At 27.7% G+C, this 12,147-nt stretch overlaps 1 protein-coding gene across 6 annotated transcripts in view; it reads right to left on the reverse strand.

Annotated features, from left to right (window-relative positions):
• Positions 1-5,262, reverse strand: part of LOC101499625 (uncharacterized) — a 16,631-nt gene extending 11,369 nt beyond the window's left edge. Inside the window, exons 1-6 of one of the 6 annotated variants that reach the window (XM_073365228.1) lie at positions 5,034-5,262; positions 4,278-4,404; positions 2,017-2,073; positions 1,609-1,636; positions 1,401-1,523; positions 914-1,025 (exon numbers count right to left, since the gene is read on the reverse strand). In XM_073365228.1, the coding sequence (XP_073221329.1) occupies positions 914-1,025; positions 1,401-1,523; positions 1,609-1,636; positions 2,017-2,073; positions 4,278-4,372 (415 nt within the window). In that variant the 5' untranslated portion in view covers positions 4,373-4,404; positions 5,034-5,262. Of the gene's footprint in view, positions 1-913; positions 1,026-1,400; positions 1,524-1,608; positions 1,637-2,016; positions 2,074-4,277; positions 4,405-4,624; positions 4,980-5,033 lie in introns of those variants that run through there. The other 5 variants (XM_073365215.1, XM_004488684.3, XM_073365220.1 and 2 more) reach the window with 5 other exon arrangements.
• Between the last annotated feature and the right edge of the window lie 6,885 nt (positions 5,263-12,147).

Genomic DNA, 12,147 nt, shown 5'->3' on the forward strand with positions numbered 1-12,147 from the left:
TCCCTATGCTAGTATGGCAGTGGAAAAAGAAAGATGGAAGATATTTGTCCCCAAACTAAGTCATAGATATGATTTGGCCCAAGTAGTTTTTGTCCCAAGCTCTGTCTGGCCTTGGCCCCAAACACAATTGAGCCCCCCACTCACTGGACGGAGTCTATCCCCATTTCTCCAATCTCATATGCTCTAGGTCTCTATTCTCCATTTCGATAATTTTCAGTCATTTTAAGCTTCCATGTGCTATTCCTACTGAGCTTAGAGAAGTATCGGTTATCGTTTTGCATAATTACTTGATAGTAAATTTACACTGATGATCATTCAAGTGAAGTATCCTCCTTGTCCATGAACATTCCAACCAGCTCTACAAGCTTATGATCATTCCAACAATCTTGCTGAGTTGTTTTTCTTATAATGATTGTCTCTACAACATTTGCAACATTCATGAGCTTCCATTCCAGCCATCTTTGGAGCTCATAATCTATTGTTTGGTCATTTTCCTTTTTAAAGTCATTGTTCATAAAAGCTTAAGCTTTATGATTGAGAGGGAGGATCAGAATATCTAAAGGATGTATGATAATAACATTTTTATACCTTTCAATAGTTTACAGTAACTTAGAAGGACTCTTAGGAATAGTATCTATATTTCTTTATACTAGTATTATTAACCTGTGCAACGCACGGGAAGAAATTCATTGAAAGAATTACATTCCTTGTTTAATTTAATTGTCGTCAGTAGTCTTTTATTAGTACAAATAGAACTCAGTGCTTTTTGTCTTTTGAATCACATCATTCACAGAAATATCAAGATGATTTTATTATTCTAGCGCATTCCTTATAATTTTGTCACTGCATATGGAAGAAAAAATGAAACCTAAAAGTACCAAAAAAAAACAATTTGAAGGGTTGCTGCTGATACCTTTAATGTCTCTATGAATTTTTCCTTCATTATGTAGGTAATCGACAGCATGCAACAGATCGCGAAGAATGTAAGCAATTGACATTTCATCAAGGGGAGGACCTGATTGGAGCTACACAAGTAAAACCAGCATTAACTCCGTAGAATAGCAAACACCATACAGCCATATTGAAAATTAATGTTAATAATTCTGTTCCAATAATTCATGTAACAGTTTCCTCTCTTGGTTGATCATTTGTCCTCTCTTGTGTAAAGCATTCACTTTTTTCCAAGGATTTCGTATACCCCTAACTCCCGGTAAATCTTCTCAGTCTCACTGAATTTTTTTCTTTTACAACACATGGATTAAATAAAATTGAAATGAATTACTCAGTTTAAAGACAAGCAGGGGAAGTTTCAGAAATAGAAGCCGACTGGACTTCTGAAGAACATCAACATCAATTTTCATGCACTGAACATACAGAAGCAATAAAGAGAAGTAACCTACTAGATCAGCAACAGAGCCGCCAGCCATATATTCCATTATTATCCATAGTTTAGTTTGATTGAGAAAAGAACCATAATACTCGGTAATGTACGGACATCGACATTGTGACAGAACAGAAATTTCCTGAAAAAATTAAACTGATATGAAAATTTAATCATTTTGGTACAGAAAATGTGAAGCTACAAGTGGTCCCATAAGATGATTATACCTTTTGAATATCGTCAATGTCATCCTCTCTGTAAAGGGGATGAATGGAAGGAAATACAAGTTAGGAAGTAGTAAGCAAGAAATGAACAAGGATTCTGTGTGCAACACAGCACAACTATGAGGTTAATATCAACTACAACATTGTACACACAGAATCTCAAACTTATACCCTCAATACAAAATGATGGCCCATCAAGGATAAATAAAACAGAAAAATTGTGTTAGTTTTTAGTGTTGAATGTCACCAAATCCTGCTAGACACATTTTATAATGAAATGGAAGATGCTTTGCAATGTATTTCAAGGTTCTCTTTATTATAAAATTGGTCAGCACCCCAGCTGTGACCAATACTCCAGTCCCTTGAATTGGGACGTTCTTGAAAATAATAGAAGGGGGGCAGCAAACTTACGATTCTTCCAAATCAATCACTTTGATGGCAACTTCTTTGTTGAGCTCCTTGTCAAACCTGAAAATAAGATAGTATGACAAAGTGACAAACAACTCATTGTCCATGTCTAACTTAAGAGAACAATAACTAGTTCTATAAATCAGATAATTTTATGTATTTGTCAATAATACAATGACAACTGACAACAAATACAAATAATTTTTTGGAAGTTCCTCTGATGTATTCTTTTATTAGTACTTTCTTCTTGAAAGAGTTCTACAAACAAGATCCTCAAACTTGCTAAATTATTCTATTTTCGGTCATACTAGCAAGAAAAAATTTATTTCAGGTATACGAAAACTAAACGGAACTTGAATAACTGCCCTCTGCACATCAGATTGATCAACCGCCAATACATCTGAAGTCAGAGACCACTGATTAAACAGTCCCTGGGACCAAACGGAATCTTCTTCTTGCACCACCTTCCAATTGTATCACTGTTGTGCTGCAACTTATGTTTGAGTTTCCTAAGCCTCCTTGTCGTCTTTTGGTGGTCATTCAATCAGTTTGGTCTAGCATTGATAGTGGGTCTTTAACCCCTGAGGTTCTACACTCTTCTCTAAAACATATAAATCGGGTTCAAATTGTCTTCAACCCAAGACAATGCATATGATTCTGAGTGTGAGGAGTCCTCTCTTTGAGTGACAAGTTCTTCTTAAAGTATTCCTATTACATCTACCTTCTTAGACTACTCGTGTGGTGCATTGCTATTGAGTCTGTGTCTTCTTCATCAGCACTTTGGTCATCCCAATTTTCGAAGCTTTGACAGACGGTTACAGCTTACAAATCTCACAAAGTAGATTCTTTGAGTTAGGAGACATGTCGGCTTGGGAAACATGGTCATAGTTCTGTTTCTAGTTAGGTTCAAAGCCAAACAGTGTCTCCTTTTTTTGTTATTCATTCTAATCCAAGCTGTGTATCTACTCCATTAGGTCTACAGTGTCTTATTACTTTTATTGATGACTTTTCTCAATGTACTTGGTCATTCTAAATGAAAAATTGCTCTCAAATATTTTCCATATGCAAATCTTTCTATACTAAAATTCTAATCATTTTGACAAATCAATTACGATTTTAAGGAATAACAATGCAAAAGAGTATTTCTCCCACAAAGTTTCATCATTTATTTCCTCTCATGACATCTTACATCAACCCACATGTACACCTCGACAAAATGGAGTAGCTGAAAGAAAAAAGTTTCATTTTAATTGATGCTGCAATGCGCTGTTGTTGCATACAAAGTACAAACACGCCTTTGTGTTTGGGGGGTGTCGTGTCTTTGTTTGTGGTTATGTAGAACAGTGAAGAGCAAAATGTGATCAATTAATATAATTGAGCCTGAATATCAAGTAATCGCAATGGTTGCTTTTGAGCTTACACAGATGAAAGAGCTATTTTCGAGTTGAGGTTTGGCATATTGATCAAAGAAAAATGGATTGTGATAATCAAACTACTGTCCAAATTGCATCAAACCCAATCTTTCATAAAAGAACCAAGCATATAGCAATTGATTGTCACTTTTTATCAGGGAACAAGTTTTCAGCTCTTGGAAAGAAAAAAATGCTGTTGAGTTTATCAACTCTATTGATCAGCTGTAAGACGTTCTCACAAAGTCTCTTCGAGGTCTTAAGACACAGTTCATTAGTAACAAGTTTGGTGCATATGAAATTAAATTGATCATGACATATGAATACTCAAGCAGTTCAGCAACCTATTTGCCCATCTCAACGATATGAACTTAAATTGATCATGACATATCAATCCTAGTTTCAATTACTTTGTTATGTTCATAATAAAGTGGTTAATTAGACAGAATTATTATTAAATACAAATCATCAGTACAAAACACAAGAATTGGAACTTGACATGACATGTTTGGAAGTTAGAGATAAAATTACTAATTAATATTGGGATGCTCAGTCTGCATCCTCTAAAGACTCTCTATTGACACTAGCATCAAATTCTCAGATTTCATACATTGTACATTTTATGATATCAAATGAGGATCTGAAGAACAAATTCAAACACTTCAACCCCAAAACAATTCTCAAATTCAATATCTGACCGGCAGAATCAACAGCATGGAAAGTCTAACGCTAAGAACAACTAACTAACCAACTGTATAAGCAATGTGCACCTAGAACTACTCTGTTGATTCTTAATCAACACTCAAAGTTTAATTTTGAAGAGCACACGAATCCAATTCTAAAACTAATACTAACCCTTTATATACGTCGCCAAATGATCCCTGTCCAATAAGCTCTAAAGAAGTGAATCTAGATCCTGTTGCCTCAAGTAGACCTGCTAGATCATCCATTCTCACCAGCAACTCGTTAAGGCCTCATACATCTGAAACACCAAACAAAAGGAACTTAAAGTAAAACATTTGCATCCATCCAAAATAAAATCAAAACCAAACTTTTTAGCATTCAAAATGTACAAATTCTCAAAACATCACTTACAAGCAACATAACAAATTCATAAAAAATAAAAAAACTTTTACACAATTGCACAACCCCAATTCAGAAGCAACTCAAATTCTAGAGAAAGTAAATGAAAGAATCAAAACCTATAAAAATTAATCAAAAAAATTAAACTTTTACATAATTGTACAACCCCAATTCAGAAGCAACTCAATTTCTGGATGAAGTAAACAAAAGAATCAAAACCCATCAAAACAAAACATCAGAAAAACAACAAAACAATGAAGTGAAACTTTAAGCTCAAAGCAAAGCATAATAACTAGGTGAGTTGTACAAAAATCGTTAGGTGGCAAAAAAGTTGATGATACAAAATTGACTACACAACAAAATGTAATAGCGATTAGGAAGTGACGAAAACGAAAGGGAAAGCGAAACGACAACACCCAAATCGAGTTTCGAAATGGGGTTAGCGAGATTTGATAAAAGTATGAATCTTTGTGGCATTTGAATAACTTAAAGCATAAGATTGGGGTAAAAATTGATATTGGAACTTACAGATAAATGCGATTTGGAAAGTTTGGGGTTGGTTGTAGTTTAAGGGATGGATCTGTTGATGAATTTCGTGGGTTTTTCAGAGTGTGTTGGGTCCCAATAAGGAGAGGTTACGATGCTGCAGTTGGGGGCTTCTTCTTCGTTTTTTCGTTTTGGGAACTTCAAGGATCGAAGAACAAACTCTGTCTTGATTTTTTTTTTCCTTGAAACAAAAAAGAAGAAATTTTTAAAAATATTTTTTTGTTTCTTAAAAGTTTGTCTTATGTATTATATGCAACAATAAGCACACAAATTGGATAGATTTTCATTTAAGAAATTATTTAGTCTTTGCCTAACAAAAACAAAAGAAGCCTAGAAGCAAGTTGGAATTAGATAAATTTACAACAAAATCCGTCTAAGTGAAATATATGATAAAATTTGATCTTAAAATTAATTTTCTAATAGTTAAAATATAGACTAAATTAATTTGTGGTAACGTTTTAGTCATTTATTTTTTTTTTCTTGATTTAGTTCTTTATTCCTAATAATATCAAATAAAGTATGAAAATATGAGTTTATTTGAAGATTTGTGTTACGAATTTGATGAAATTTGTATTATATTGAAGAATATAATTTAAAGGACCAAGTCAAAAAAAAAAAAAAAGATAAAGGACTAAAACGTTACCTGAAATTAAGTTAAGGGACCACAGATTTAATTTAGCCTAAAATATATGTTAATTTAGTATTTGAGGTTATATTATAATTTTGAATATAAATTATATCTTTAAAAAAATTATGATAATAAATTATATTTTTTAAGACCTATTTTAATTATTAAAGAATTCATTTGAATTTTTATAGTTAAAATTAATAATTACAGTGATAGTTTGAATATGATTTATTGTCATTTGAAATTAAATTAAAATATACACTGTTATATTTTGTCATGTCTTCGGTAATATTTTAAGGAAGAAAAATATTAATTTACATTTATTAAAAAAAATCTTTAAAAATGAGTTAAATTTAATTAATTATTTTGATCTCATAATAAATATATTGTAAGTGTTTTCTTACAAATTTATTCTTTAAGAATAAAATAGTCTTGAGAATTATATTTATATTAATTGAAAGGTATTTTGGATATCATACATATATTGAATAAAGAAGTTTTATACCGGCTAAAAAACCTTCTAACATTTTATATTGAATGAGTTGTGTGTAGAAGAATATTTAGAGTTTAATACCTGCTACTAACATATTTTCTTTTTTGTCATATATATATATATATATATATTAACTACTAACATTTATTTATAAAAAAATATTGTTATTTAATTATATTTTACTATGTAAGTCACATTATTGTTAAATATAATTAGATTATTGTGTTTCTTTTATATTGTCGTTGTACATTCATTAATATGATAAAGTTACATTATTGTTAAAATATTTTTATGCCGTCAATATATATATTAAAATAAGATTTAGATATTAAGATTAAAAAAGGATATTAAGATTTAAAAATGATATTAAGATTAAGATGATTTTACAATTATTTAAATAAAAATTTTAAATAAATTTTTGGTTCATTTTTTTAATGATCGTCGCAATTTGAACCATAGTTCACAATAGTAAACTTATTTAAATTATTAGTTCAAATCAGTTGAACAATCTATCTTCTTGACTTTTGATATTAGTGATTTTAAATGATAATTAATTTTAACTTTTTGTTTCTAAATCTAAAATTTTAATCCCTTATTTTATTAGTCATAGGATTTTTCTTTGTAGCTCAATTTAAAACATTTCTTATGCCGTAATATACTCATTAATTATGAGGAATTATATTTAATAGTGTGACATTTATAATTTAAATCTTAGAATCATGCAAGAGCAAAACAATGTCCATCTAGATTTAGTACTCCCTTCGTTATGATCATTCAGATTATGATTTGTTTGACAAAACAAACTTCTCAATTGTGTGACATTGAGTTTATGGTTATGACTACATTTTAGATTGAGACTAATAGTGACATTGACTGTTTAGTGAGAATTTTAATAGTATATTGTAATATGTATTGTTATTTAATAAACAACGATTTCCTATTTTTCATCTCTTTTATTTCATTTTTCGTTCTATATCCATTTTTCTCTCATAAATCAAATAAAACCTAACTCTAATAGTAACAAAATATGGTGTCTTTTAGTTGGTGTATGATGTGTTTTACTAACCAATTTAGTAAAAACAGTGAATACTTCTAATATTTTTATTATATTTTTTGTGTTAGTGTAACGTTCATGTTGTTTATTACAAGAAAAATCAAGATTAGTAGGGTTAAAGTACATATATTTGTGAGGATTAAAATCACCTTTACGTTTTTATGCATCTAAGCATGGATATTTGTTAAAGTTAAAGTCATGACTACTATTTTTTGAATATAGTAAAGTTAAAGTCACTACTAATTTCACATTATTTATATTATGCGATTTGCATGTGTCAAATTAATTTGTCGCTACTTTGTCAAAGCTTATTAATCTCAATAGTTTTTTTGCTGTTGCTATTTTATTATTTTCTTGTGTTAGTTGTAAGACTTGTTTGAAATTTTGATTTGTGTTGGCTAGTTTCTAGTGTATAAAATTAAGATTAAGATGTCTCTCATGTACAATGTGGCAAGTTTCCATAAGAATAAATCAAACCATACCAATGAAAAAAGATACAAGACATCACTTAATGAATGTGGGTGCTCATTTTGCGGCAACTTTAATTTTTCCAAAATCAGTTTCCACAATGTTTTTGGAACATGAGTATGTAGAGATGGATTTTTGCATTTTTCAGTATTTTCAAAAGTGAGTTTTCTAAAATAACAATTACATTATGAAAATTTCAAATTTCCTACTACACCGGTAATTTCAATTGAAAATTTTGGTATTTTATAAATTTTAATTTTAAAATTTCTGAAACACATACTAAAAATATATAAATGTGTTTCAAAAAAGAAAATTGAAATTTTCAAAATTCTAAAAAATTTGAAATTTAAACTTCCAGAAACGTGTTTTAAATTATGGAAAATATTTTGTTTATCGACGATTTCATAGGGGTGAGAGTGTTAACCATAATTGTAAAAAAAAATAATTTTTAAAAAGTATAAAAGGTAATATTTTTATTGAAAGGCTAAGAGTAATAAATTTGGTAGGGGTGAGAGTGTTAACCATGATGGTTGGTATAGACGAAAATCTTGAAACAAAGAAACCTTGCTAGTTAGTTACATATGGATTCTTTTTTTCTAATCAAAATGTGGATCGGTTAGTTACTCTTCAGAATTGTAGATTGGGCCTTACAGGCCCACTAATAAAGAAACAAATTAAAATAGAGTACCAAACATGTTTTCAATTCAACATATATGCTGGGTGGTCGTCCACTTTTAGGTCGTATTTTATTTGTTAGGATGCATTCCAAGCACGTTCTACAATTTATGATTATTAACCAGATAAATTCAAATGATATATACTATACAATTTGATACAATTTATGTATGTTTTTGAAAGAGATCAAAGCTTTACATAATAAGGGCTGGTTTTGAAACATGTAGTGGTTCGTATGTTGTAAACTCGGACCGTTTAGGAGCCTAATTAGATAGCCAAATTAAGGACAAAACTTACATCTTGTTAAGTTAAATATTCATGTTGTAAATAAATTAAAAGGTATGTAACTAGTTTTCTTAAGGATTTGGATCATTTTATGTTTGAATCAAACATGAGGAGGTTATATTTATCATCTTATGGTTAAAATGTATTTGAAGCTCAATATATTTTAATGGGGGAGATGATGAACATGATCCCTAATATGTTTAATTCAAATATGTAAGAATCCAAATATTTTTTTAAGGTAGTTTTTTGCTCCATGAAAAACTAAAAGGTATGTGACTACTATATTTGAATAAGTATAACAAAAAAATTTATAAATTAATTCGGATAAATATTGGAGTCGCAATATAATATAGACCTCTAATCGAATTATCTAAATATACTTTAGAAAAATTGAAAAAGAACAAAAATAGATAAAAATTGGAGTGACATCACATGAAAAATATTTAAACTTAATATGTTTTTTGTCCATATTTTATATTTGATTATGCACAAAATTTAGTCTAAATACATCAACTTTTGTGAATATCTTATAAATAAGAAGAGATGGAGTACTTGTTAGATTTTGATCTTTTAATTTGAAACTTCTTTTTTTAATTTGTCAAAATTTAATTATCTATTGCGCCACATTTTCTCAAATCTCATTTGTAGTCAAACAAAACACCTACAACACATTTCTAGAGTGTGGTTTACTCATTTATGAGTCTTAAGTCATATATGGAATATATAAGTTCAAAATAGGATTTAAAACTTTGAATTATGAATTATCGATCAATCATCTTTCTCTATGTCTTATTTCCTTGTTTGGAACATCCAAAAATGGTTTTGAAAGTATAAAAGTTAGTTTAATATATTTAGCTTTCGAATAAAATTAATTTTACTTTTGTAATATTTGATTCTAACTTAAAATTAAGATATATAATTTTTGAGTTTAAATATAATTAAAATAAATATTCAGATATAATTTGATTAATTAAGATCACTTTTAAGATATTATCAAATAAATAATAATGGTTGTTTTGCCCATTTATTTTAGATAAAAATAAAAAGTGATTTTGATATAAATAATTTTAAATATTTTTTAAAAGATTTTTAAGAAAAATAGAAACTATTTTGTGTTTATTAAAAATTAAAAAAAAATATTTGTACTTCTCTCTTCTATTAAAAATAATTTTCTTAAAAATATAATTAAAATAATTCTTTATTTTCAACAAAAGAAATCATTATTTTGACAAAATTATTTACACAAACAAAACTAAAACATCAACAATAAGCTAGCAAAGTTTCTCCACTAAAGAAACATGAGGAAAAATAAGTGGAGACAATCCTTTCCCTATAAATAACATAAGCTATGACAAGTATGCATGCAAAAATTATAAAACGTGGATCTGATTTATTTTATAATTCCGTGTGGAAAATGGGGTAATATGCATGTTGTTGATTCATGACGAAGAACAGTTCAAGTTTGGTTAAATAGTGAGTACACTATTCTAACTAATTTGACTTTCTATACTTGTGTAACAAAATTTGAAATTTGATTAAATGCTTCCTATGTGACATTTTGTTGATTATGACTTATAGGTACTGTCAAGTTAATTTGACGTGGAGACGATTAAATGTACATGACGATAGCTCTGCAATATGATTTGGAAGTATTGTTATATCTAAACTTTATTAATATTTAAATGTAATTTATATTATATAAATTTAAATTCATTTATCCAATTAAAAATAACTACAACTATTTTATAGTCTAAGATATAAGTAAGATATAAGTATCATTGGTTAAATATTGTTATCAAATGTCTTACATTTTTATTAATGATTTCGTTTTCTTTATTCTTTTAAGATTGTATTATTGTTTTAATAATTAATAAACTTTATTATTTTTTTAATAAATTTTAATAAAATATATATCTATTCTTCGTTTTTATCAGAAAGAATAAGAGTTCACCATTAAACTGTATTTTTTAAAATTACATATTAGACACACATATGAATATTACTTACGTTTGGACATAGGAAAACTGTTTGGACATAAGAAAACTTTTTACTGTCGGAATGAAATTGTTTGAGTGCATAACAATATTATTAAAAAAAAAAACACACACACAATATTATTTAAGTAAAATATAATTTTCAATATTGTCCCAACTTTTGCAACAATTTGAGACAAACCGCATGAGTCAATAATGTATGCCTAAACTTCAAAACCAAATAAAGATTTAGACTAATCTCGTGTGGTGATGCGTATGCATATGAGTTGCTGAATTTGTCCTATATAGAAAAGTAGCATAAAGACACTATATAGATGAAAATCTAAGAAGATTTAGTTGAATAAAACTTCTAACTCCGGTACTTATTATAAAAATAAATGAGATATAAATAAATAAATCAACAAAAGTTTTGTCAATTTTTTTATAAACAAATATTTGTATTTAATTAAATTAGGATTTTTATGTTTTTTCTATCTTATTTTTTTTACTCTTTTACTTATTTAATTTTTAATTTAATTAATTTAATTATCCAAGTCCACAAAAGTTTGATCTATAATATGAATTAAATTATGATTTTACTTATTTATATCTCATTTGTTTATTATAAAAAATATTAAAAAAAATATTGTACATTAAATATTTGACTTATTTTCACGTAGTTCACTTTTTAAAGTCTAAAAATTAAAACAATATATCAGATTAAATTTAGATAATTTTATCAAAGATTCGTATTTAAACTTTAAAGATAAATAAAATGTAATTTTTTTTACTCATAATAAAAATATAGTTCAAAATAGAGACTTCGGTTAAATATAGTTAGTTAATTATGTTCTCTAAAATAGTTATATGTTTTAGTAATAAAGTTGATAGATACTTTATGCTACCAAAATACTTCCCAAAATAAAAAGAACCTAAATGTAAAAATAGACTAAGATCTAAACCTTATTTATTATCTAACAATACTCAAATTTTAAGTTCTAACCTTTTCTTTATGAAAAATTCTTAAAAATATGATTTTAGGAAAACATGAGTTAAAGCATAATTGTACGAAAACATATACCACATGAGTAGTGGGTGACATAAACTTTTGTAAATGAATTAATAAACTAATTGTCTCTATATTATATTTAAAGTCTTTACACGAACATTGAAAAATATAATAATAAAAAAAAAACAATTTTACTAATCTTAACTTAGTGTGATTTCTGCTCATATTAATATTTAATACAATAATATTTTAGAAATTATACAAATAATAAAAATTGAATGATATCAATTTTAAGATACTTTTTCTTGTTAAAGTGACTTACAGAAAAGAAGTATTCCTTTGATAATTTATTTCTTCAACTCTTATATTCTCAAAATCCTTCTATTTATATGAATTGATAAATGTATTTTTTTATTTATTTATTTCAAAATCCAATTATAGATTACCAATCTAGAGATAATGAAGTGAATAATAACCTATCTGTTTTTATTAGTAAATGGACTAAACAATT

This window comes from Cicer arietinum, chromosome 1 (genome assembly GCF_000331145.2).
Source record: "Cicer arietinum cultivar CDC Frontier isolate Library 1 chromosome 1, Cicar.CDCFrontier_v2.0, whole genome shotgun sequence".
NCBI classification, from domain to species: Eukaryota; Viridiplantae; Streptophyta; class Magnoliopsida; order Fabales; family Fabaceae; genus Cicer; species Cicer arietinum.